The sequence below is a fragment of the Equus asinus genome, chromosome 12, assembly GCF_041296235.1.
Source record: "Equus asinus isolate D_3611 breed Donkey chromosome 12, EquAss-T2T_v2, whole genome shotgun sequence".
Taxonomy (NCBI): domain Eukaryota; kingdom Metazoa; phylum Chordata; class Mammalia; order Perissodactyla; family Equidae; genus Equus; species Equus asinus.
The window spans coordinates 12,239,796-12,267,277 of NC_091801.1; the positions used below are offsets into that span (position 1 = coordinate 12,239,796).

Below are 27,482 nucleotides of genomic sequence, written 5' to 3' on the forward strand. Positions count from 1 at the left end.
AAAATTTGTAGAGCAGAAGAGTGCAGGAAACTCAAAGCCTGATTTATGGTATCTGGAAGAAAAGGTTAAATAATTTGGAACCACCTCCACAAAACAGCCCAGTAAAACCCCATGGTGCCAAGCAAATCATGAGTTAGAATTTAGAGGCTCAAGATGCCAAGATTCCTCCACTTTCCCCTCAAAAATGTAGATGACCCCCCTGCAGGCTTCTAAGCAAAAGCCTCAAAGACCTTAGAAGAGCCTAGACTTGCTGTTAAAATTCTGAAATGTTTCCTGTGGACTTTCTTGCATCCCAGAGCAAATAATCATATTTAATACTAAGTGCAACTTATTAATTCAGGAGGTTCTAGCTGTGAGGTTACTGTAGACTGATAATAATTTGATTAATTTTCTAGTTTCTCAGTGAATGACTACTAATGTGAACGATGCACTAAATTCTTTATTTTTTTAGTACAGAATACACTTTCAGCCATATTTCTGGTGGAAAGGATTTTATGTCCCTGTCCACCTTCTCTCATCCATCTCTCATTTCAGAATAAATACATGAATATGGACCAATATACAATTCAAACAAGTATGCATTTGCACGATATGGTTGCTAATAATTTTTGGAGTGTGTGCCAGGAACTATTTCGAGGGCTTTCTATGGATGTTGTACTTAACACTTCAAAATCCTTTAAGGCAGGGAGAAATACCACATCCATTTTATAGATGAGGATATTGAGGCACAGAGAGGTCAGGAAATTTCCCAAACTCACTCTATTAGCAAGTGTCAAAAGGGGGATGTAACCCCAGAAGTCTGGTCTAGGGTTCATGTTCTCACCACCACAAGATACAGCCTTAGTGTATGAGGGATGACCACAGAGTCATCGGCTGTGATTCAGTAGTCGCATAAGCAACTATTTCTTATTCCTTAAGTCACTAAGGGTTTTACTTCAGGAACTTTTTGCCCAAGATTGTTTAGAGTTCATAGAAAAAATGGAGAGAAAGAAGATAGGAAGAATATCCTGCTAAAACTAAACCAACGCTTATTACAAATTTATACCAACATTTCTCTAATAGTATCTAATTTCCTTCTACAAGTTTATAAAGAGATTTAAAAAAACAGTACTCATTTGATTTCCCCAACAACCCTCTCTTAGAGATAAGGAATTAGCAGTGAGATATGAAGTTAACCACGCCACTAATAATTAGCAGAGCAAAAACTAAAACAAGGCTTCTAGCTCCAAATTCTACGCCCATGTAACCATATCCCACAGCTCGTGCATGGCCCACCATTGGCCTCGGCCTAGACACAGGGCCAATTCTGGAGCCTTCTATTATTTATCGATTACGTCACAGTTGACTTCTGCTGAGTTTCTTGAGTTTACAATGAAGGATTAGGACACTGTGGGTCCTCTCACTGTATGAATGCAGTGCCTGAGGTTATACTTTCCCCTGTAATTTCTCCACCGTACCTTAGCATCACCCTCCACTCCAGAGCATGAAGCAGTAGTTAAGAGCTCAGACTCTAAAGTCAGAACTGGATTCAAATCCTGGATCCACCGCTCGCCAGCTACGTGATCACGGGACAGCTTCCTCACCTATAAACCAGATGAAGTGATCACACCACCTTCACTGAAATACATTGAAGGTTAATTGTGGTTTTTTAAAATGCCAAATATTTAACACAATGTTTAGCACAAGGTATATAAAAATTAGAGCACATAATAATGATACAATGCTAAAAAAATAACTGGTATTTTTAACACTCTGGGTAAATGTTAACTATTAATATGGTATGTCCTCCAGTCAGAGGAGCATGTCTGCTAGATGGCCTGTACTTTGGAACTTTGTTTTTGGCAATTCTCTATAATAATTTAATGTGCGTTTTACCCATTTATATTTCAAAACCATAGGGGAATAATCAGCATTAGGTGGAAGTTAAATTTTTCTAGTAAAAGAAATAAATGATAAAATACTTAGATACTACTCATGGATCCACCCAGGTTCCTTTCTGGACTTCATGCTGTGCCCTTTGGAATAGATCCTTAAAAGAACACTTTGATGATTATGTTAATATTATGCAAATATCACTTACAATATGAAGGTGAGAGAAGTCAAGGTGATAAAAAGGAGTCACTTCCCAGTGTGCTCTACTGGTATTTGAATAATATTAGCCTTTCTTTCCTTAATGTTACAATAATTAAGAAGTCTATTTATAAATGTTTGCAACTATGAAAGCCTCTAGGATATTTAGACACAGTCTTGGCAAAAGCATGTCCTATAGAGGATACTTAATGCTTGAAATTGCCGCTTTTTTTTGTATTTCCTAAAGTTAAGTGCTTTCTTAGTAATTCACAGTGTGCTCGTGTACAGTTCATCCTTTCATCATAACTATAGAATGCCAGCCTCTCAGTGGAAGGTGACTTTTTCTTCCTATTTCCCAATGAGTGATTCAGGTAGTCTTCCCAGACACCTTATCTTAGCATTCTCTTTTCATGTTTAAAGGCATCTTTCCAGGGATTTAACATCATTTGGCGTTTATCTTTGTAATTCAAATTAGAATATTTAATAATACCTTGGAATTTATTTTTCCAATGTCCTTGCTTTTCTGTTCTTTAAGTCACTAAATAACAAGTAGAGAAGTTAATTTATGCCTGCAGTGTCTCTGGCCACCTGAGAAAAATGGCATAAAAACTCAAAGACATAAGCTTTAAAGAAAGAAAATGCTAATGTTGCAAGGATTACTCTAAGTAAGATTTTGCCTGTGAATGTATAAATAGGACAAGATAAGGTTCTGGGCAGCAGCAGATCCTGGGCACCAAATAGTCGTCTATGTTCCTTTGGCACCGACTTCAACACACTGGCGTGATTTTTTTCTTCACCACCCAACGTCACCAGGGACGTTGAGAGAACAAACATGAGAGCTAGTGCTATAAAAACTACTTTCTTTATCTTGTTGGTCTTAATAAGATCCTAAGGAGGCATAAGATAATAATGACAATAAAACACAGTGCTGAATTTTACATTGAGATATCAAAGTCAAGAGCAACACTCCCTTTAATTTTTTACATACCGTATTTTTCAAATAAAAGCAATATTGTGGTCCATAGAGAAAAGATTAGTTTAAATCCTAAGCATGTAACTGAGACAAATGAAAGCACGGGACTGAATCTGTGCTTGTTAAAGCCACATGAGAGAAACGGGTGACGTGGCTACAGTGAACTTGTTTCCAGGGACGACTCATGTGACATAGGGAACCAGTTGGAGAGACCAGTGAACTACGAAAATCACAGAGAGAAGGAGCTTGGCTTTATAAGAAATTATATCCTTTGAGAGCAAGGAAGTCTACCAGAAAAAGGAAAACTGGTCAAATTCAGGTGATGCTTTGCCTTTCCAAACACATTAAAACAATCGGGTACATATGTTGGCTTCAAATTTTTTCAGTCTAAAAGACTACTGCTGTTTGCAAGTTCTGGAACTGTAAAAGCTCAATCCTGCTAATTCCAATGGCAAAAGAATGTAAAGATGGTAAAACTACAACCAACCAGAGACATGGCCACATATTCTACAAAATTGAAATATATATGAAAAGGGACAGACAAAGAAGCACACGGAGTCCCAGAAACGGCTAGCGCCCAGTGACTTGGTCTGCAAAGGGAGAGTTGAGGAGTTTCGAAGGGAGGAGGATGCTCCTTCCTCGAAGACCCCAGGAGCAAAGGTGCTGATTCTGTACAATGAAGCGGCTGAAAGCCGATGGGCCCTCTTTAAATAACTGATGACCCACGAGAGCCCTCGTTTTCACTTTCCTCATTACGCATGTGCCCTGATGGCTGTGGCAGCTGCAGATAACAGCAAGTTCTCAGGCAGACATGCAGGGAAGTTCTCCGCTCAGCTCTCAAGAGCCCCGAGCCAGCTGTCCCGAAAGCTGATTTAGAACGTACTCCCCCGTGGCCAGAAGGGTGCCGAGGCCCCCTAGCTCTGCAGTGGGATCTGTGCCCTCTTTGTGTGCTAAGTCATAGCTCCAAAATCTAGCCACTCCGGTTGTACACGTTTCCTCCAAAGGCCTGAGCCAGCCCCTTGAAGCCAGTAGGCCTGTTGGGTGCCGCAAATGTGATCCTGCCTGTCGTTTCGGCCTCAGCAGAAGAGCGACATGACCATATTTATTGCTGTTGCTATTCTGGGGGCTGGATGACGTTTTTCTCCCCTTGTGGCCGAGCACTGCCCGTTCATCTTTCACCACTCCCTCCAAGTCTGCAAGGCTAAAACCGGTGATACAAATAGATTCTATCAGGAGGAAAGTTAAAATGAGAAGTTCTTAAGTATGCCCAAATCTATTTGCTGTATGGTATTAAAAGCTTTAAATTCTGTCGTCCTGTATTTTAAATGTGTACTGTTAGCTTCCCACTATTATCATAAACTGCTCTTGGTGGTAACTTTGCTAAGGAAATAAAACACGGATAAAGGGGAAAAAAACAACACAGCTCAGAAATTTGGCAAATGTTGAGTTTTCCACCGCTGAGTGTTGGGAGGGTCCAAATGTTACCAGAACACTTGAAGATTTCTTACTTGCCTCAGTCCCTTCCTTCTTCCTTACTAAGACACTCCTCTACTGTGACGTGAAAGGGACTAAATGACAAGCTACTAAGAAACTCCTATTAAGGATACAATGATACAGGGCACAGGTGTTGCCTCCCAGAAAGGAACGATATACAGATTTTCTAAATGAAGAACTTAGACACATAAATAACTAATTACCACATGCATTACATGATGCTCCAAATGAGAGTGCTTCTGACTTTATCTCTAACCCCTGTTCATTACCAAATGGTCAAATCCCCCACCATAACTAATAATCTCTCCATGTTTGTAACTCACCTGGCTGATCTTGGCAATAGTGACGTCTCTAGCTTTGCTAAAATGACTCTTCAGATTCCATGTGCCTTTCCACAAATCCAGTTTGTAACATACACAAAAGCAGAAAGCGTAGGGGAGGCAGAGGTGGCATGCATGGGCTCTGGAACCAGCTGTCTGGGTTCGAATCCCAGCTCAGCCCCGGCCCAGCTGGGAGACCTCATTAAGCTTCCATTTTCCTCCGTGAAATAGGGTTGTGGTGAGAATTAAATGAGAAAACTCTATGTAAAGTCAGAAAGATTAAAAGGCTGAGATCGGAGCCTTGTTTTCATTTTAGAGCCGAGAAGTTTAACCTCACTCCAGCTTTGGAGTTTCCTTTGGATCCGTCGTGGTTCATCTTCAACCTGTCTGTTCATTCTTAAGATGACAATACGCAGGAGCTGTGCTCCAGATTCGGATGAGCCTGGCTGCCTGCCTGCCGGGGAAATACCTTTTCCATATCCAGGGAAGTATGTAAAGTACACTATCAGCTGGCAGCTTGGCTAATTTTCACCTGAAAAGTCTATAAACTATAGAACTATTTAAATAAAAGCACTTAGAACAAGGCCTGGTTTTTAGTGTTAAGCCATATATGGCTTTCTTCCCCTGATATTGTGTTTTTGTCTTCCCTCCCTCTTTTCAGTTGCATGTTTCTGCACCCATTTCCACTGAGGGCGGGAAAACTTTTAATTTTGTCCTTTTTAGGGTAAATCAACCACCTCTGGTACAAATCTCTTGGGAGTAAATATTCAGCCACCCTTCCCCCTCCCTTGGGTGGTGGGAGGGAGGAGGGGAGTGGATATAATTTTTTGGTGGCTCAGTATTCACTTGATGTCAAGAGAGGGGCAACCATTTGACAGCCATTCTCTGGTCCTCCCTGGCCTCCCCTGACTTATCTTGTCCAGCTGGATCTTTGAGACTTGACATGTGGCTTTGCTGCCTCTGCTGAAGGGTTCATATCTGGGGTCACTCCTGGCCAGTCCTTCTAGCGTGGTCAGTGTGCGGCCATCCACTCCTCCCCACCAACGCTGACTCAATCTTTGGCTCTCACTGATCCTCTGAAATTCAAGCACATCTTCCATCCAGTCTCTGCCTTCGTGACACCCACCCGAAGCCTTCCTACTCATCACACCACAGCCACCCACTGGCAGGCCGCCCGCTCGTAATTCTCATGTACGCCAGGTCAGGAGAACTCATCTCAGGTTTCCTCCGTGTTTCAAACCCCCAACCCCAGAGCCAAGGAGATTTAGGAGGCCTGTTGTAGCTCATGTTGCCCAGGAAACAGATTTTGAGATTTGCCTATAGAAGATTTATTGGCAAACGTTCTCCAGAACGACACCTGTAAGGAAGTGAGGGAAGCTGGGCTGAGCAGAGAGAGAAGTTAGAACTGCTGTGCGGTTGCAAAGAAGCTGATTGTACAGGTTGCTCTGGAGCTGGAACAGTCTTTTAGAAGTTGTTCCAATTGCAGCAAAGGGGCTAGACCATTATATCCCCCGCAGTGGACCAGTCATTGGACGTGGGCTGCTCCAGGAAGTTCACATGACCTTGGGCTAGGAGGCCTTCTTTGGCTAAGAGCAATTCTTGGGAGGACTCCGCCGCAAGGCATCAGCTGCCAGCGCTCACAGCAGCTGGGGGAACGAGTGCCTGGTCCAGAAGAGGGATCTGGGCAGGGTTTCAGGTCCACTCCAGGGCCGCCTCAGGCTCTGTCTGCCTAAACACCCCACACTGTCCCCTCTGTCCTAACATGGCTGTCCTGTGTCGGTTCTAATTATTTGATGAGGCTGCTGCCACCTGCTCCCCAGATGTCTGAGAGAGAGATGGAATATGGGGCCCTTCATCCCTCAGATTCTCAATATGTCTGGGAATTTCTATCCCCACTCGACCTCTCCCAAACCTCTCCAAACTGCTCTGATATCATATCCCACAGCCTCTCTAATCTGTGATTCACAGTAGAAACCCTGTGTCCAATTCTCCAACTGATGGCTTTTGGAAACCCCACAAATAATTTTTTTTTTCTCTCAGCAAAGCCTGAATCTTACAAATACCAGAATTGATCTCTTGTGTATCGTTTCTTCTAAAGTGAAAATTTGTTTGCAAGTTGGAAGTTTCAAGTTTACTCCCTTGTACCTCGCCCACCCCTCTCCAGGAAGTCATGGACATCACTGATGGATGGGAAGACTTGTGACCCTTGGAAGAGTAAAACTTAACTTTTGTTGACATTTCAAATATATTAACCTGACCAATTCACAGTGGTAAGCTATATCAACATTTCTTTCACTGGCTGCTCTTTGCATTTGGAAAATTATACAAACTGTTGAGAGCTCTCAGTTTTACAAAGCTCCCACTCAAACCTCTTTGAGAGCTGTTCTCTACGTGCCTGAGGGTGGGGCTCAGGTTGCCCAGGGCCCTCAATATTTTCTTCCTATACCCCAATGCATCAGTTGGTGCACCTAACTTGGGAGGTTAGTGCTGTAAGCCTTTTTCAGCCACACGGCCAGGGAAGCAAAGACCTTTCAGTCGCCTCTTTCTAATCTTGTCTGTCCTGAGTACTATAAGCAGGAACCACAAGGACTTATGACCACACCCAAGTTGGTCTCTCCTTACACTCAAATCTTAATGATCCCTCTTGACCCTACCAAACCTTGGATTCCAATGATCTCTTTTTAGAATGCTAGAAGGAACAATTTATCCTGTCCCTGTGGCTCTATGTGAGAAGGAATAGTTTTGCTTTTTCCTCTAGGAAGTCTCTGGGAATAATCCACTCTCATATTTAGAATTATTATCCAAACAGAAGTCCAGGCACCCTTGGGAATTCAACCATGTATCCTAAGGGGTCTGGTAATTCTCTCTAGATTTTTCATCTCCATGGACTGTTAGTTGGTTTTGACGGCTGATCTTGTGTTTAGGTTTAGGCTGACGTTGGCACTGAGTCTTTAATTGTTTCTGACTAACGAAGAAGAGAGGCAGACCTAGCATGTAAATGAATGCATCTCCACCCAATAGCCAAATGGTCTGCCGGCACTCTGTAGGAAGAAAGGCTTTCTAATAGCTCCCATCGAGGAGTTCTAGCGGCATCTGGCAGCATGCATGTGCTGAATCAGGAGAAGCCTCTGCAGGCGGTGCCATAACTTTTTAAAATGCAAGCAGCGATTTCATTTCATCAAAACATCATCTGTCACATTACATTCAGGTTGTTAATTTCAGTATGACTTGTTTTCAATTTATGCTGATTTTATGCTGCAAATAAACTGTAAGCACACAGAGGTATCCCTTATTTTGTGGTTTACATATTAAGGTATACATATACAATGATTGTGTATTTAAATAAAATTATTTAAACCACCATGAGAGAGAGATCCGGATAAATTTTTGTTTTCCTTCAAAAGCTACTTGCGCCTTTCTCAAATTTGAAAAACATTGTTCTGTAGCAGAGGGGGTCACATCTTGCTTCAGGGTGTGTATCAGAATCAACGGGGAGGGGCTGGCAGTTAGCACTCTTTTCATAATTTCTTTCCAGTACTACCCTTCTTCCTCTTTTCCTCTCTCTGCCCTACCCCCAGCTATGGGGGAAGTGGCTACATAGTCATCACTTTTTACTGAGCTCTTAGAAGATCACAATCAGACCCTGGTTGCTGCCTCCCTCCCCACCTTCATCTCTCAACAAGATGCTCTTCCTTGCTCAAAGAGCCTGAGCACATTGTTCTGTTTTGGGTTCCTCTTTGTGCCAAGCTCTTTTCTGCCTCAGAGTTGTTTCTTCTTCTTCAGCTAATCTCATACTTACTTTCCAGGCTATCTCCTCCTCAGCCTTCAGAACTTAGTTTAAATGTCACTTTGTTAGAGAAGCATCTGAGCAATATCTGTTGAAATGATGGATGAAAAGATGGATGGATGGTTGGTTGGTTGGTTGGTTGGTTGGATGGATGGATGGATAAGAAGGCCTTTCCTGACCTTGTACTCTAAATGAAATTTCACGTCCCTTGATATTCTTTTCTATAGCACTCCTTTTTCTTCTATAGTACAGCAATTTTCAATGATATATTGATTTAGTATCTATTCCGTCCCCCCAACCCAGTGGACTGCACATTTCACGAGGGCAGGTCATTAAGGACTTCATATCCATTAGAGGGCACCCCATGTAGAAGGTACTCACTATATATACATTGAGTAAATGAACAAAAGGAAAAGCTGAAGACTATATTCACATCACTAAAATAGCTGTAAAGAGGGAAAAAGACCATTTCTAACATTTTAAGGTCTTTTAATTAGTGGATTACATTAACATGCAACAATCCAAAAGAAGGAAAAATTTTGAGAAAAACTAACATATGGCCTTTGAGATGAAGGAGAATCACAAAGTGAACCAGCTCTTGCATACAGCCTACTGAGATGCTAATTGAAGACAAAACATACATACACCATAACCAGTATGGAAGTGACTATAAAGGCTACAGATTTTTTAGCAAAATTCGGTTGCTGCTTGAACAGAATAGCTCTTAAGAAATATATGATTCAGCAGTCACCAAAGCATTTGCTAATAATGGTAGAAAGGAAAGACATTTTTTTTTTAATCTATCTGACATAATTGTTTAAAAAAAAAACTGAAAGAGGTGGTCCCAGGATCATTTGGACACATTCTCTTCCTGTGTGTTCAACTCTAAGCCCCCCCATCTCAATGCTGCTGTAAACCCCCATGGATGACAGACAGGAAAGCCAGTTAATACAGATGCCAATAATCAGGAGCATGGGTCAAGCCAGTGTGCCTGGCTGCCACGGTGCCAAGCTAGTCCAGGGCCATGTGAAACTTGCCAGCAGGATCAAGGCTACACTGCTAAATTGCTGGAAACCTCAGGAGCTGGTTCTGGAGCTACCTTGCTGTGTGGTAACCCTCAGCTCTTTCTAGCTTAGCCCAGGCCCTGTGCCCTTCCACTTCTCCACAATGGGTGAAGGAGACAGACCTCTCAAAGCCAGTGATCCCTAAAAACAGCACACCTCCCGAGCCCACACTCCAGAGATGTTGGGCAAGGAACGGAGACCTTACAAATCCACCAGTTGATCTGGTCCAGAGTTATCAGATTTTTGTTAAGGTCTAGGTTTCAAGGCCACCCCATTACCAGTTTGTTTTATTTTGTAGATATTCACTGTCTATTGTACACATGTCCTTAGGAGGTATGCTCTTACACGTACTTTTGAATTTTGCTTTTAAAATAATGAGGAGGATATTATTTATCATTATCAAAGCACTTTGAAAGATAATTCACGCAAGAAAGATGAACTAATATTAGGATCACTAGTATCCGGCAATTTTGAATCTATTTCATCAATTTATGGATTCTAAGGGAGTCCACATGAGGGGATTACCCTACAATAATGTTTCCCTGAAGAACACTCAAGTATTTCTTAAACACACAAATTCCTCAGGGCTGGCACTGTGGCACAGTGCTTAAGTCTGGCATGTTCCACTTTGGTGGCCCAGGGTTCATGGGTTTGGATCCCAGGCTTGTACCTCCACCACTCATCAGCCATGATGTGGTGGCATCCCACATACAAAATAGAGAAAGACTGGCACAGATGTTAGCTCAGGGTGAATCTTCCCCAAGGAAAAAAAGTGGAAGATTGGCAACACATGTTAGCTCAGGGGCAGATCTTCCTCACTAAAAAAACAAAACACAGATTCCTGAGCTCCAACTCAAACCCACTGAATCAGAATTTACCAAAGGAGAGACCTGGGCATGTGTATGCTTAACAAGCGCCCCCTGGTGACTGTCATCAGGTGAGTTTGGAAATTGCCCTACAGAAATGATTGGTTTTGTTTTTTGGTGAGGAAGATTGTCCCTGAGCTTACATCCATTGCCAATCTTCTCTTTTTGCTTGAGGAAGATTTGCCCTGGGCTAACATTTGTGCCAATCTTCTTCTATTTTGTATGTGGGACGCTGCCACAGCATGGCTTGATGAGTGGTGCACAGGTCCACGCCCAGGATCCAAACCCACAAACCCTGGGCTGCTGAAGCAGAGTACACAAACTTAACCCCTACACCACCAGGTCAGCCCCAGAGAAACGATTCTTCATCAGAGAAATTTACATTAGGATCACTGGGGAAGCTCTCAGAATGTATGTGATGGGGCTTCTCTCAGAGACTTTGCTAGGGGAGGGTAGAACCCGGACAAGCCCCTTTTGAAAATGCTCACCAAGTGATTCTTCTCTGCACTTTGATGAAGTAGGTCCTAAAGGAATATTTAATACAGATCCGAGGTGTGGAAATGAGGCGTAATTAAGCCTAGGCTGTAACGTCCTAGAAGGAAACGGTGATGCATACTTCTTTCTGGAAGTAGCAAAACTTTCAGACCAGCAGACACAGCAGGACTCACACACCAGTGTACGGCTGAAGGTTTCTATACGTCCAGTTCTGTCACAGCTAGGCAGAGGGTCTAGGAATTATGCAATCAGTTGGTGAGTCAGAAATCACTCATGTCTCCTGGAGTACCCAGACAGTCTTTTCCCATTTGGGACACCAAGTTTCAGAAGGTCCTAAAATTCATTAGTTCCACTCACTGTTGTTGTACACATGTTATCACATCATATGGCAACTGGCAGTTCCTTTCAATCACATATAAAGGATTGATTTTTAAAATAATAACAAGCTAAGAGGAAGAATGACATTTCAATGTAATTATTCATAGGCAGTACAATTTCATGGTTCAAAATAAAAACAAATCCAAATGTTAATCAGTGAGCATTGCCACCCCCGCCCCCTTTATTTCTCTTTATACCTTTACAGGTTTTTACACTCATACGAGGACAGAAAAATGCAGCACCTTACATATACTATTCTTGCTTTTTTGCACCTACTAGATCGTGGGGATTTTTCCATATCAGTACATAGAGAGCTTCTTCATTCTTTTTTAAGGACCATTAAATCTGAATTTCAGTTCAATTTTATTAAGTTCTGAATCAGACTTTCACGTCTCTTTGAGCAAGGCCCACCTGTAAGTGTAAGTGTGTGTGTGTATGTGTTTGTTTATAAAAGATCACTGGGTGAGTCAGTTCAGGGCCCCCAAGAAGCAAATGTTAGCACAAAATTAGACATATAAGAAATTTACTGGGGGAACACAGGTGAAGGATAAATGCCAGAGGAAGCAGGAGTAGGTGGGGAAAACCTTTAAATCAAGATGCAGATCTGAAACTTGTGAAAGGAAAGAGGGAAGGTTTCAGCCACGTAAATGGGGAGCACAGAAAATACCAGCCATGTCAGAGAGGCCTGTGTTGAGAAGGAATGGCCCGGCTCCAGCAATCCCACTGTGCTGTATTATTGGCTGGAGACAGTCTGGGTAGAGCGTGGCCTCAGCATGAACACTGCCAGGATCCAAAGTTGCAGCAGCCTTTGCTGTTCCCCTATCTCCCTCCTTGCAGCAAGTTCTTTTGAAGGATTCTTCGAGCAGCCCAGCCATGGCCACCACAATCTCCCCTTACATTGCAAAGACTGTCTTCTCCACACATGTTTGGGAAACAGCTCCCATGGGCCTTGCTTCCCTAGAGAAATCTTGGAAAAGGGAAATCAACAGGACAAACAGGAGCACCCACCTCTGCGGCAGGTCTTGGGGCTGCAAATGGTTATCTTCTCCCTCTTTCTCCGTCCATTCTAAATTCCCCTCACCCTAAGCTATCAGAGGAGCAGCTTCTGATGATTTATGTGCTGGTGTGACCCCAACCTTTGTTCTTGGAAGATTTAATCCCTTGGTAAGTCATGCCCTTCTCAGACTGGGGTTGCTGCACATGTGCATTCATAATTAAAAGGGGTCAGGGAGTACCAGGAAGCATCTGACGGATCTCCTAGGTTCTACACATATTCCTTTCTGTCCCCCTTGTGTAACAGACTCTTCCTGCTCATCAGGGTCAACTATCCCTGCCGGGATGGTAACTCCTCTTCTCATCTGCTGATCCCTGGGCACAAGGAGTCAATGGGACTGCCAGGCAGCAGCCAGAATTGACAGTTGAACAGGACTCTCACTTTGTCCTCTTACAAGAGTGCTTCCCCACTGGGGACCATGGAGAGCATAGAGTTGCAAAGATGGGAAGAACAAAGACCCTTAGTAGGTCACTGGACATGATGGTGAGTGGGGTTCTCTTAGTTCCCAGGCCTGTGTCTTCTTCCTACTAGGAATAATATAGTGCCCGATAGAAGTCTGATTTAATGAATATATTGCATCCTGAAGGACACCATTGCATCTTGGCAGATTATTACCAGTAAACTGGAACTTCAGTTGTTCCTTTAGGAAACCATTCTATCATTCTATGAGGCTAGCTCCTCATAGATAATAGAGGTATGCGGTAATGTACTATGTAATAAGACCAATGGATCCCACAGTCAGGGCTCACTTTGGCACCTCCGTTGGGTCCCCTGCTCAGACATTTTATTGAGTGAAATTCCATGCCTATGGATGAGGCATTCCATAAACTCCTGAATAGCGGTGATACAGGCTGAGGCCCTGTGGACAGAAAAGGCAAACCAGAGTAGGTATCTATCCGGAGAGGGGACGCTGGCTCTTCCAGGCTGGAAGGGTCCCAATACAGTCAATCTGGCACCAAGTGGATGACTGGTATTCTCAAGAAACAGTCTCTGTTGCTGGCAGGTTGGACATCAGAGGCAGCAGCAGCTAAAGTGTCCATGGTAAGGGGGAGTCCTTCCTGGTAGGCTCATGTATGACCTCCATCTCTGCCACCAAGGCCACTAAATTCATGTGCCCCTCGTCCCAGATCTGGGATGGCTGATGAGAAAGGCAGGCTGACATCGACTGGCTGAGTCCTGTTGACCACCGGGTTTTCAGTGCCTCTTCCACTGCTCAGTGCCCATTCTCATAAGGTCATCCACATGTCTCTACCCTAGACCTCCATGTCTCTGATCTTCCAGTCCTTTCCCTCCTAGGCTTTTGACCAGATGGCCAGGCTGTTGGCCATGGTCCAGAAATCTACAAATATTCCTACCTCAGGCCACTTTTCCTTTGACACAAAACAGATGACCAGCTTCACCACTCATAGCTCTGTCCTTTGGAAAGTCTTTCCCTCTCTACAGGCTTTTAAGACTGTTCCCACGTGTGGCTGTAATGCAGCCTCCATCCATTTTCAGCTTCCTCCACATACTGAGCCTGCCCATCCATAAACCAAGTACAAGCTTTTCTTCCTCCTTTAGCTGGGTGTATGGAATCCCAATCTTCCCATAGGTGAGAGCTCAGGAAGAGGTGCTAGTGCAACCTTGCTGGGGGACATGGGCGTATAGACAACCTATTCTTGCAGCTTATTTGTGCCCTCTGGTTCTGTTCAGCTTGTCCAGGATACACTGTGTCCATCTTACAATAGACTGCTTCTGGGTCCGTCTGACTTTGTCTTGGTAGGTTCAACAGGACTCAGCTCATAAAGGGAAATTCTAGAAGAATGGTCACTTGGTGTCCTATGGTCAAGTGTTCCTTTTCTACCAAGGTCAAGTAACTTACCAGGAACTGTTTTTCAAAAGATATATAATTCTCTTCTGCAGATGATCTGCCCTTGCTTCAGCTCCCCATAGACCTGTGTTCTTCTTCTGAGGCTTGCCGTAATCTTTATATTGTATCTTTTCTTGCCACTGACACCAAACACCAGCACCAAAGGATCTGCCAGATCATATGGCCCAAGGGGCAGGTCTGCTTGCACCACAGCCTGGGCCTTCTGCAAAACTCCTTGCTGCTCTGAGCCCTCTCAGAGCTGGCAACCTTCCTCCCATGTCACTCCACACATAGGTTGGCACAGTTCCTAAGTGTGATTTATGTTGCTTCCAGAACCCAAGAGGCCTACCAGGTGCTCTCTTCCTTTTTAGTATTAGGGGCCTCAAGACTCAGCAGTTGGCCTTTTCCTTTGGAGGGGACGTCCTGGACAGTGCGGGACCGTGATGAGAACACGGCAGCAGGTGGGAAGTCGCAGCAGCTGGAGGCCGTCTGCGGAGCACCCTCCTGGCTGCAGGTCCTCTTTAGGAGAGGTCTGAGCAGTGCACCTCCATGGCTACCCCAGCAGGGGTGTTCCTGCTTCTCAATAAGCCCAACAAAATGCTTGCCACAGGAAAGCAGTAAGTGACATGCAAGAGACGACAAAAATGCGAGAGTGCGTTTAAGGAAAGGAAGAGGAATTTCAGCTTTATCTGGAATGCAATCAGTATCTGAAGAATCCACCAAGGGTTTTGAGGTGTGTGTGCTGAGGTGACCTGTGGATTGGGGCTGCAACCCTTGGCAAGGACAAAACATTCCCCTCCATCAATCAGTCAGAGCAAAGCCTCTTCTATTATTGGATACTGTTTCATAGCCCATTGCAGAGCTCTTGGAACCATTCAGTTCCCAGTTATAATTTACATTTCTTTTACTGCCTGATAATTACTTTCTTTTTTTCTCTCCTTCAGTGATCAGTCATTTAGCAAAGACTTAGTCCTTAGTAGTGCTTTCAGCAATATTGTGCCTCCCTTCTTTGTTCAACCTCTTTATGAAAAGGGTATCTCATCAGTTTTCACAACTGTTTCTTTTTTGGAGGAAGATTAGCCCTGAGCTAACATCCGCCGCCTATCCTCTTCTTTTTGCTGAGGAAGACCGGCCCTGAGCCAACATGTATGCCCATCTTCCTGTACTTCATATGCAGGATGCCTGCCACAGTATGGCTTGATAAATGGTGCGCAGGTCCACACTTGGGATCCAAACCATGAACCCTGGGCCACCGAAGTAGAGCACGCAAACCTAATGGCTAAGGGCCACCAGCCACCCCCAATTTTCACTTTTAATATCTTAATACTAACACTCCCAAATACGCTTTTATATTCCCTTGCCACCCCCAATTTGTGCTATTTCAAATACTGAGTTGCCTCTCAGCCCAGCTTCAGAATAAAGTATTACGATTCAATGGAGCAGGAAAGAGAGGAACTCATCGTCCATCTTGTCTCCTCAGAGTCCAGAGACCTCTCTTCCCGGAGGTCTCTTCTGTTCTCACAATCAGCCATGGATTCCCCTCATTCCTTCCCTCTGTAGGATGTCTCAACTCAAGAAGATCATTCCTTTATTGACGTCTGGAAGGATGATCCTTCCACTTTATCTAAAGCTAAACAGCATGCCTGTGGTTCCCCAAAATAGTTTCGACCACAGCAGCCCACAAAATCATTCTGTCCTGTGAACTCTGGCGACGCTTGGTGCTTATTTGCTACTTGTAGTTGTCTAACTTGTATTTTCGTTATTTTTCTTCATTATCTCCTGCCTCTTTTAGAGATATTTTACCCTTAAGAGCAGGGTCTTAGGCTTCCTCGTCTGTGTCTCCAAACCTAACCCAGTAATCATATATACATGTACATATATGTAAACATAAACACATGTGCATACATATACACTTCATAGTTTGCTTCAGGAACTAAGTCTTCAATACAGACCTGCAATCCACTCTGTGTCTTCAAGCTTACTATGTCTTTTAAGCTTCCCTCTCATCTGTCATTACCTTTTCCATTGTTAGAACTTTCCTGAAACCCTCTGTGAGCTTCATCATTGAACACATATGCTGTCTAAGTCTACGTGGAGTTCTGCCCATCTGGAAGAGCAGGCAGAGTGCCCCAGGGGACAAGTCATGGGAAGAAACCAAAGCCCTGCCCCTGAGACTTAAATAAGGCTCAGCTGGTGTTTTTATATTGGAATTAGACTATTTCTAAATTAGACTCTGAGCCCCTAGGGCAGGATTGCCTAGTTGTATAAGACAAGCCAACAAGTATCCAGCAATTGCACAAAATTCTGGTACCATGAAGCTAATGTTTTCAACACAAAACATAGCCTGAAATTAAGGAGACTTGAAAGGGATAAGAAGAAAAATACACAAGGAAAGAGACGGCCGAAGTGATGGGAGAGGAAGACAGAGAGGGGAAGGCGAGAGATACGGGTTTTACAGAAGCTGAGGGAGATAACTGCTCCCAAGTATCAAATTTGCAGCTGCCACCAGCAGGAAAGGAACCGAAGAGATGCCACTGTATCTGTCAACTGGGAGGTCCCTAATGGCTAAACAAGCTTCACTATTCTGGGGAGGACAGAACCCAAATTGAGTAGCATCAGAATGAAGGTGGGGAAGTAAAGACTTGAATGTAATATACTCTTTCCAGGAGGTCTACAGTTTCGAGAAGAACAGATATAGAAGACCTGGGGTGATGCGGACTGTTTTTACATAGAGGGCACGTGAGCACATTCGTTGGATGGAAGAAATTAAAGCATATTCAAAAGAGAGAAGGAACTGACTCAGAACTTGGAGAGGAAAATGGACATCTTTTCCTCTGAGAGTGGGGTGGGTGGGGAGAGGAGGAAAATGAGAACCGATGGCAAGTTTTAAAGAGAGGAAAGAGAGAGCATGTGTTCCCATGGGTTAACTCTTTTCCTCCGTGAGGGAGAAAACAAAGCCTTTACTCACTAGGAAAGAACTGGGGCTGAGAGGGGCTGGCAGACAGTGGCGGGCACCTGGAAGTGGCCCGAGAAGAGATCTGCTGTGCAATGTGGAAGGACTGACCTGAGGCTTGCCACCCACAGTTTGCAATGGCAACTGGTAAATGATATAATTATCTCCAGAAGGGGCTTCCTCGGAGCAGGCACAAGAAATGGTGGCTTAGGATTGGGGACTAAGCGGGCAGATGCATTGGGAGTTCACTGTGGAAAGCACAGTGTAAAGCAAATCACTCAGTAGGGCCTTCAGGCAGGGCAGGGAAGGGCCAGGAGGACATGGAGGTCATCAAAGGAGTGGACACTCTCATATAAGAGTCAACGGTTTGTTCAGTGAGTGTGAAAAAGCAGAGAGTGCTAACAAAGAGTGGGATTGTGAAGTTCCAGTTCTCAGCGTTGGCCTATGTCTGGGTCAAAATAAGGTCCAGGCTGTGTCTGAAGACCTTAAGATAAAAGTCATAATGCTGAGAAAGGCAATGGACTGTGAGGCCAGGATGAAGCTGCCCAGGACAACGGCAGTGAACAGCGTGTGGGGGAAGAGCAGATAAGCCATATTCCTGGATGAACACGGGGAATGACCTAGAGAAGATGGCTACAAGAGTGGGCCACCGATGGCATGAGCAGTGCAAGTCTCAAAAGGAGGCACTGCTGAATAATGGCATCAAAGAGAGAAGAACATCGAGGATTATTTACTTGTCAACTAATTTATTTTTAATTCTTGACCTGAATTACCAACTGCCTACTGAACGTCTCCTCTGGGATATATTTCTGGATCGTCTTTTCCTAAACGAACCTATCTTCCCAACCTCTGTAATTTACACTTCTTCCTCCATTTCTTTAATCCCAGACAGTAGCATCATCATTCATCTGGACACACAGTATTTGCCTTCAAAGGTTTGAAGACAACTAATTTTGGAATTCTCATCCTCTTCTGACTTCATGCGGTCTATAGAACTTGTGACCACACGTCTAAACTTTTGTATTTATTATGGACAAATTTCTTAAACTTTTATGAATGCTTTATTACAAATGTGCTAGTAATACTCATTTTGACTTACATAATAAATCAAGTAATTTTAATTGTATGTGCTTTTTTTACACACTTTGAGTCAATACACACCTACAGATTAGCTTTGTGTCATTTGTAATTTTTTATTAAAAATTCTCAATAATTAATTCTAATAAAAAATAACATGAAGTCACTCATAAATTTTTAAATACACTTTCGCGTAAAAAAAAAAGATTAAATTCTAAGCAAAGCATCCTCGCCAACATGTTCTTACTAGACATTTACAGTCAGAATGGCTTACTTTTTGTTATAGTGTTCTAGAATGGAAATCTACAATAGTTGGGTTTTGAATGTGGAGGAAAACAAACTGCTAGAGTGCCTGTTGGCCCCTGGGCTTTAAAGGCCTCCCCCACCCCACCTGTCCAACCAACTTTCACATTCTCTCCTTACTAATCCCTTCTTAAAGCTAAATTCAACTCCCCCTTATCCAGGGCAAAGGTTCAGAGCGAGAGGGAAAATAAGGACATTACTAACCCTACCTAGTAAACTGCAGCATTATTCCCCTGCCTACGATCCGCTCTGCCATCCTTCTCAGCGCCCACCTCCTCCTCGTTCTCTTTCCCAGTCTTCTCCAACCATGACCATGGAACCTGAACACGACATTAATGAACGCACTAGTGAGAGTGGGGAAACATTCCATTGTGATGGCCACAGGTTCATGGAAGCAGGCACTGGAGGGTGCCTTTCCCAGAAATTGTTCAGTGAGCTACCGAAAATTCAATCCTAACTTTCTTCCATGAAGAGAGTCAATGGCATAATCAGATTAGGACTGATTAGTTGAAATTTAACCACGGTATCTGGTAGTAGAGTCTCTCTTTTCATGGATGTTCCTTCCAAGGAAGATATCTACTAGGGATAGCAAGAGGAAAAGATTAAGAGATAAATGGGCACAGCTTTCATCCTCCCCAAATTTCCACATTCTATTCAGATGCGTATGCACCACCACCCTTTGGCCAACCTCCACAGATGGACTACACATCCATCACAGAGGCCAGAACCGTGCCCTGTGCTGCACATTCCAGAAAATCCATAATTTACTTGAAAGCCAAATAGGAAAAGTAAAAAAATTAAACGTTTCCACCATGGTTGCAAAGAAAAACTTAGCCCTTAAACGTTCATATATGGATCCTAACACATACGGGTGGGTCCAAAGAAAGGCAAAGGGATAGAGGTTATTCTGTGAAGAAAGCCAGTTTAAAAAGAGAAGCAAATATGTTGACTTGAGCAACCATGCTGTTTCTCATAACAAACAGAACCCCCAAAGAGATGGAAATGTGTCTATCTTTGCTAGCTCCTACTCCTGGTGTATCCCATAACAGAAAAATGGCATTGCAGTTCAGCGGCAGAATCCTGGGCCCTCGTTTTCCCAGTGGCCTAAATCAATCCTCAGTCCAGGACAAGGTGCTGAGCAAGATGCATAATTATTTCAGGCCACTAGGGTAAGTACTATTCCTGGCAACTCGGCGGGCAGCGCCATGGATGAGGGTTTCTGATTCTCTTTGGTGATTTGGTTCTGTGGAAATGAGATTTTTCTTTCAGTATTTCAGCCAGATAAGCAGGAGAGGCCAGCTCCGGTCCTGAGATTGAGCCAATCGAGGTCAATTTTAGTTCCTTTTCTGTGCAGTTTAGTGTACTTTTCCCCCTGCTGCCTTCCCTGACACCTGTCCTTATATTTTTATCTGATTATCAAATACCTAGTGAGAGAACCTTTGGCAGCCTCTGGTGTTCACTCAGTCATCCAAAAGTCTGTCCGCCTAGGGAATACCATCAATACTCCGTGAAGCAATGTCCTTGAAAGGCCAACCTAAGACCCCTTGCTATGAACCACAGAGAAGTGTCTCCCACAGGTATTTCGAGGGTGACATTGACACCAATGCCTGCCTTCACTAGAGGCACAGCTTCAACTTGCCTATTAACGAATCTAATTCTTGGCTTTGTATTGCACCCACAATATACTCAGTTATTAGCTAAGATAGAAAGGGAAAAGCAGATCTCATCACTCCCATTTGGAAGATGGTGAAATAGAGGTTTAAAAGTTTAAAAGAGTTGTCTAAAGCGAATTCAACACAGCAGTGTTGTCGCTGGGAACTAGATCAGCTGACACCTGTCCCTGGTTTTGTAGGTCAGTGACTCTTTGTAAGTTTAGAGCTGCATTTTACTTACCATATTCCTCCTTGAAAGCTTCTATTTAGTCTCTTAAACTGTGGATACCAGTGTCTCCACACTTATACAACATAAAAAGACGGAGCCGTCTGCCTGTTGGGTACACAGCTCCAGGCTGAAGAATTTCTAAGGTCGTCAGAACAATTGAGGTCCTAGGGGGAGAAGGTTCTGATGTAAAAGGAAATATCCTACAGCCCTGCAAAGACATTAAAAATATCTCCCTCACTATTACAAATAAAAAAACTATCCAACTGATTCTGTGCTTTTTCAAACCGCATTGCTCTCCCCCCCATATCTTCATTAAATAAATGCAAACACATGTGCTTTGAAACGGGTAGGTGTAAAAGAACATTCTGCACAATTATATCTAGGCTGCTGCAGATTTATATCACATGCATACATATATCTGGGGGATATTAACTCATGATGACAGCTGAGCATGATAAATGCAACACTACACAAGTTGGGATGCCAAAAAAATGCAACTACAAACCCCATGCAGACAAACACGCACACAGGAGTTTTCCTTCAGTATCCACGTGGCCGCAATTACAGGCGCTTCCCCACATCGATAAACCCCAAACACACACACACAGGAGGCTCCGCCGCCCGCGAGCTGCCCCCACACCTGCAGCCGCGCCTCGGTGTGCAGGCAGGGATTCTCGCGCGTCCCTGGCTACCCTCGCCCTCCCACCGGCATGCCACTGCGCGAGCGCGCGCGACAGCCGCTCCCCGCGCTCGCCGCCCGCCCGGGAAGCCGCGGTGCCCGGGGCTGGGGGCAGGGCCCGCTGGGGCGGGCGCGCCGCAGGGCCGGGCCTCGGCGACCGGGGAGGGGACGAGGGGCGGGCGCGGGGCGGCGCCCGGCTCACGTGGGCGGGCGGGAGCAGCTGAAGGTCCGCTCCGGAGCCTGGGCTGTCCTCTCGCGCGCGGCGCTGGCCGGGGCGGCGGCGAAGGAGGAGGAAGAGGCGGAGGAGGAGGAAGGCGGCGGTGGCGGCGGCGACAGAAGAGGGGAGGACGGGGGCGGCGTCGGACTGGAGCCGAGCGGCGGCGCGAGCTGCCCGGGGCGCTGTCGTGAGCTCGCCCGCCGGGCCCCCACCCCAGAGCTACACCCTGCCGTGCCCAGCTCTGCCCGCGTCCGTGCCCCCGCGGGGAGCGCGCCGGGGCTGCCCCCCGAATGACGGGCGGAAGGTTCGACTTCGACGATGGCGGCACCTACTGCGGCGGCTGGGAGGAGGGCAAGGCGCACGGGCATGGCATCTGCACGGGGCCCAAGGGCCAGGGCGAGTACTCCGGCTCCTGGTCGCACGGCTTCGAGGTGGTCGGAGGCTACACCTGGCCCAGCGGCAACACCTACCAGGGCTACTGGGCGCAGGGCAAGCGGCACGGGCTGGGGGTGGAGACGAAGGGCAAGTGGATGTACCGGGGGGAGTGGTCACATGGTTTCAAGGGGCGCTACGGGGTCCGGCAGAGCCTGTGCACCCCCGCTCGCTACGAGGGTACCTGGAGTAACGGGCTGCAGGACGGGTACGGCGTGGAGACCTACGGGGACGGAGGTGAGCGGCGTCGCAGGCGGCTCGGCTGCTCCGTGAGCTGGTGCGGTGGGCTTTGCCCAGGCTGCGGGGAAGCGGGGAGGACGCGAGGCGCACGTGTCCGGAAACCCGCCAAAACACCTGGGGCAGCCTCCATCCACCTCCCCGCGCCAGCCCTCTCGGAGAGGGTGCGTTGGGACGCCACTGGTGCGCGGGGGTTTGATCTGACCTGGTTCTTGGAGCGGGCGGTGTCCACACCGGGGGAGCAAAGCGTGAATATACCTGGCCGGCGCTGCACTGCCATTAGGAGGGAGCACCGCCCGGGAGGGTTGGCTGGAGAGAGGACGCTGTCACTTGAGCCTGTCACATTACGTTCCTGATCCCTCCCTCTCCCAGCTGGGTTTGAAATCGCCACTCCCGTGGAGTTAGAGCGAACGCCCTGGGCTTGTGAGGCTGGCGATCGGTGCTGACTGCTCCCCGGATTGGTTTCACGTGGAGTCGTATTTCACTTCTGGTCCTCTAGTAGCCTAAAGATAGAAGCCAGAACCCCATAACCAGGATGTTGGGGAATTGTACCTTATTTGGGGTGCATTTGGAAACGCCTTAGTTATGGGAGCGGGGAGGTCACCTGATACAGGTGGGGTCCAGAGGGTGTGGGTTTTTCTTCCTAGTTTTCATTCGGTTCCTTAAAGTATCGGTTTGCGAGCAAAAGAATGGTAGTCATTGTGGACCTGGAGATCTTTGGACAAATTACTAGGAAAACATTTTAGAAATGAACAATGAAGTCTACGTTTTGAAAAATACAATTGAAGGGTATATTCGTATAGTTGCTAAGTTAGCAGCTACTTTACTCCTAAGAATGGCAGTACCGGGTCACCGATTTGCACTAAGGTGTATGACCTATACAGTAGGCTGGCTGTGAACAAAATTCACCTTATTTGAATATTTAAGAATATTTGCAAAACCAATTGTGTATATTAAATGGCAGAGTTCCCTTTTTTTTTTCAGTTAGGACAAGTACACATTATTGAAATAGGTATCAAAACCTCGTGAATTTCCTTGTGTAATAAGCTGAGACGGATAAATAGCTTATCCTTTGGCAAAATACATTTTCTGATAATAAACATAATCACAGTTAATTGAAAAGGATGGTAGGAGGCGATGTCACCTTTTGGAATTATGCAGCTCAGAGTTGGAGAATATTAAACGGATCCAATTAAAAGTTTCTCCAGCCCATTGCAACCCCCAGTTAGGCCATTGCTTATATAAAAGCTTATACAATTTGTACACTTCACTTACTCAGAACACTTAGGCTGTGTTTCAAATGCAAAATGGCAGAACAGTAGGATTTGCTAAAAAGGACATCTTTTCGTCCTACAGGGTAAATAAAGGATATGGTTCTCATGGATTAAAACGGGGGAAAAAAACCTTTCTCTAATACTTTTCTATGGGCTACATGAGACTTGAGTTCCACAGTAGTTAATTAGGCCTTTTAATGTTGTGAATGGGCAAAGAGTGCCTTTGTTTACAGCCTTATAAATATGTTAGCTTGTGACTGGATTTTATTGGAGGTCCCAGGTCTACAATATAACTAAATTCCATGCTCAAAAGTGGAATGCAAAATTTATTTTTTTAAATGGGTGCATTATTTTATAAGCTTTTTGAGAAGGCCATGGATAGTTCTCTTCAGTTTTGGAAAGTTAAAATAAATGTCTTTCAAAGTTACTACTCATTAAACAAAATCTCCTGGTTTAGAGTATTCATTATACCTAGCAATCAAATATATATATAGCACAGTAAAGGTCGTCTATGTGTTGTAGAAGCTCAAATAAGTGTCCAGGATGACTTGGGGGATAATCTGCCTTCTGTTTCAAAACGAACCTCAAAAAATTTTTTTAAAAAAACCTCAAAATTTGGCATCACCATAGGACTGTGGCTTTCTTTTTCTGAAAAAAAAAAAAAAATCTAATATGCTACGAATTAGAAAGGGGAAAAAACCACTTAAAATCACTATTGGATGTCTAGTCTGTGCTAGTCAATCTTCTGCCTTCTTTCATAGGTCAATCGGTTTAATTAGAAAGTCCTTAATCATAAAATGGAAGTGTAAGTGGAAAGATACTGCTATAACTTAGCCCATACAAAGGTTTTGACCAAAATCAGAACTCTTACTTTCCCTATTCTTACTTACGAGTTAGCTTGTTTCTTGCCTCTGTACCACCACGTCTGTTCCCGTACACCCTGCGTCAGACCGACGGAAAATCTGATCCATGTACTCTGTGGTGACATTAAACTAGAGGAGGAAGGAAGTAGTAATTCCATGTGAGAAGTATTACTTGACCTACTTTATTGGTGATTTGTGGGTAAAGTGTTGCTGAAATAGAAACCCCCCAAATATTAATTAAGAATAAATTAGTACCATACTCATGAAATCCAAGTCTAGGTGCCCAGAATATTTTGTGCAAATTCTGATCGCTATACCTCCTTTTTTCACCTGTCACAAAACTGTTGAAAATATCTAGGAAGACACATGGTTTTGTTAATATATGCATACTTGCACATAGCCATTTGTAGCATGTAAACATAGGTTTGGCAGAGTATAGTCTAAATTTGACTAGAACTCATTCTGAACTGGACGCCTTCCACTACAAGATTGTGTAGTGAAAATGGCTATATCTAGACGATCAGCTCCCAGATGAAAAATCAGAGAACAGAATTTAAAACAAAACCCAGACAAATAATTTTTATACTTGTGCAATATGCATCTGTATTTAAGGAATTGAGAGGAACTAATTAGAACTTTATTTGAGCAGCAGGCAGAAGTTGGAACCCACCTGCTTCATAAAGAAACAGAGGCCCCTTTTTCTAGGTTCATTGACTAAACCTATTTAAATTTCAGAGGCACTACTAACAGTTTGACTGGAAATTGGTTTCTAGCAATTCTATGGAGGAATTCTTCCATATACTCTGACTTAACAGAATAGGATGGGAATGTGGCCAATGCCATTGTCCCACCTCCCCTACTTGACAGTTAAGCAGAGACCTAAATTTTCCAAATTATTGCTGTTGCCTTAAACCACTTAGATTTTCAAGAAATACTTTTTCAGAAATTCTAAATACTAGTCTTACTTTTGGAGATACCAGTTTAAGGAAACTAGCTGTTTATCTCCTGTCAGTGTCGAACATTTGCTAAGATAGTATGGTTGCATCTTAAAAGTGTAAATGCTTATTGATGTCAAACCATACCCATGGGAATTATTCTGGCAAAATTAACTTGTTATTATGTAGAGAAGTCATGATATGATTATAGCATTCCTCATTTATTTAAGCAAAATATTTTTAAAAATAAGGCCGTTTATTTTAGTGCGTGTAAGTCCGGTTGTATAACTTTTATCCTAGGACTTAAACTTTAGTTAGGCAAAACAAAAGTCAAAGTTGAAATTTCCTAATAATTCAATTTCCTTCCCTATTGAAGTGGTAGTGTTTGAGATAACTAATATTCAGCAGGATGTTTCTTAATCAGAAATGTTCTATATGACTATCTTATCTTTTGGGGTTTATTCTTTTAAGAAAGCTATGGCCCCCCACCTCCTCAGAAGTTCATAGATGTCAGCTAAAGAGTTTTCACCTACCCAGACTATGACATTCACAGTACCAGACCCACTTCCCACTTAGGATTTTATTGTTGCCCTGCAATTGTGTATTTATATGACATAAATATATCAGAATGAACAGAAAGAGATGGTAGTCTTGAAATTAGTCAAAACTTTTGATCTTGGAGCTATTACAGTTTTAAGTGCAATGAAATAATCAATCCTTGTTAACAGAATGATATAAAACCACTAGCAGTATTGCTCAGTATTTTTAAAAAGTATGCCATGCAATGGAAATCTTTATGTGGCAATAGAAAATCAAAAGTGACTATAAGTTAGCTCATTATAATCAGAAACTGAAAGAGGTCAAGAGTTCATGATTTATTTTCTATGACATTGTGAATTATTATGAAGAATACAGGAGTAATTATATCTTAAAATTTCCACATAGCTTCTTTTGGGGGATACTATAATTTAAAATTTGCCTTTAATTAAAGGAAATGGCCTTGATTTAGAAAATTCCAAGTTCCCTAATTTTAACATTCAGTTCCTCCTAAGATTATTTAAAAGCTGTACCAGGGTATTTTTTAAACATCTTTGCTAATTTACTTAATAGAAAAACTTACTGAAAACAAATGCTTGATATTAGAGATTATCCTATTCCTGAAAAGGCATAATATTCATTGGAAAAGTGATGTGGTGTCAACAAAGTTTTAAGGGACACTGTCGAACATCTGAGATAAATTCTGTAATGTTAAGAGTGGAAGGTTTCCTCTGGCCATCTCTCAGTTGTTGTTTTTTTTTAAAGCAAATAGTGTACTCTTTTTAGCCACTATAGCTGTTTACTATAAAGCCATCAAACACAGACAGACCATAGGAAACACAGCCATGAATCTGGAAATGTGTTCTCTTAGGAGGTAATTCTTGCCCTCAGAGTGCTTCTAGTCCACGATGTGATTCACAATACAGTAGCAGATGCTAGGGAAATCCATGAGGAGAAGGGCCAGGAAAAAAGCAGAAATCTGGCAAGTAATATGGGACAAATCTTGACTTTTTCATTTGGAAGTACAAAATGTTAACACAAACTGCCCATCTTTTCATAACGGCTCACTATATCAGGATATATATTATATTTGTCAAATCACTCTTAGCTCAAAAAGTTTCACCCAAAACTAAACAATAATCCTAAATATTAAAGTTTGTCCCTACCCTACAAAAAGGTGAATATGGCATAAAGAAAATGTAAGATAATTTGATGCCCCATGTTCACATATTCAGATCACTCATAATTTTAAGGCTTTGAGCTTGTTAGAATGTGATACAGATAGACCTAGAGTTTTCGAGTTTTTCGGCTAAATTGGTAAAAATTAGAATAAAATTCACAAGTAGAACCCATTTCATCTATGTGGTACTGCCTTCCTAAGAGGGATTTTTGATGCATTAATTTCAGGGGAGAATAGTTGTTTGCTAATGATCACTCTCTTTGTATTAGAAAGTAGGGGTTTTCATCCGAAACACTCGTACAAATTTTTAAATGAAAAGTAAAACTTAGCAGACTATTGGAAAACCCTCTACAATAACATAAAAGGCATAGACACAAAAGGACAAGGCGGGAATTCACAAGTGGATGAAAGTAGGCCTGTAGAGTAGGCTTGGCGATGTGCGGGATTGGGCCGTGCGCCCGCCTGCTCTGCGTGCGCGGGGCCCATCCCGTGCGCGCGTGGTGCTTGCAGGCTGCCGCACCCCGCCTGCCCCGACTCACGCTGTGCTTTCTTGCGGTCTCTCGA

The 27,482-nt window shown here is 43.8% G+C and overlaps 2 protein-coding genes across 12 annotated transcripts in view; one reads left to right on the forward strand and one right to left on the reverse strand.

Moving 5' to 3' along the window:
- The window catches only part of GDAP1 (ganglioside induced differentiation associated protein 1), a 48,397-nt gene extending 20,919 nt beyond the window's left edge, over positions 1-27,478 (reverse strand). For 2 of the 7 annotated variants that reach the window (XM_044765899.2, XM_070481024.1), the window contains exon 1: positions 22,335-27,478. Coding sequence is in view for 1 of the 7 variants with exons in the window: in XM_070481024.1 (XP_070337125.1) it covers positions 22,335-22,409 (75 nt within the window). In the remaining 6 variants the exon portion in view is untranslated. Of the gene's footprint in view, positions 1-1,457; positions 1,584-20,576; positions 20,773-21,090; positions 21,346-22,334 lie in introns of those variants that run through there. The other 5 variants (XM_070481023.1, XM_070481021.1, XM_070481022.1 and 2 more) reach the window with 5 other exon arrangements.
- Positions 21,481-27,482, forward strand: part of JPH1 (junctophilin 1) — a 76,711-nt gene continuing 70,709 nt past the window's right edge. For all 5 annotated transcript variants that reach the window (XM_044765896.2, XM_044765894.2, XM_044765893.2 and 2 more), the window contains exon 1: positions 21,481-22,129. In XM_044765896.2, the coding sequence (XP_044621831.1) occupies positions 21,751-22,129 (379 nt within the window). In that variant the 5' untranslated portion in view covers positions 21,481-21,750. The remainder of the gene's footprint in view (positions 22,130-27,482) is intronic.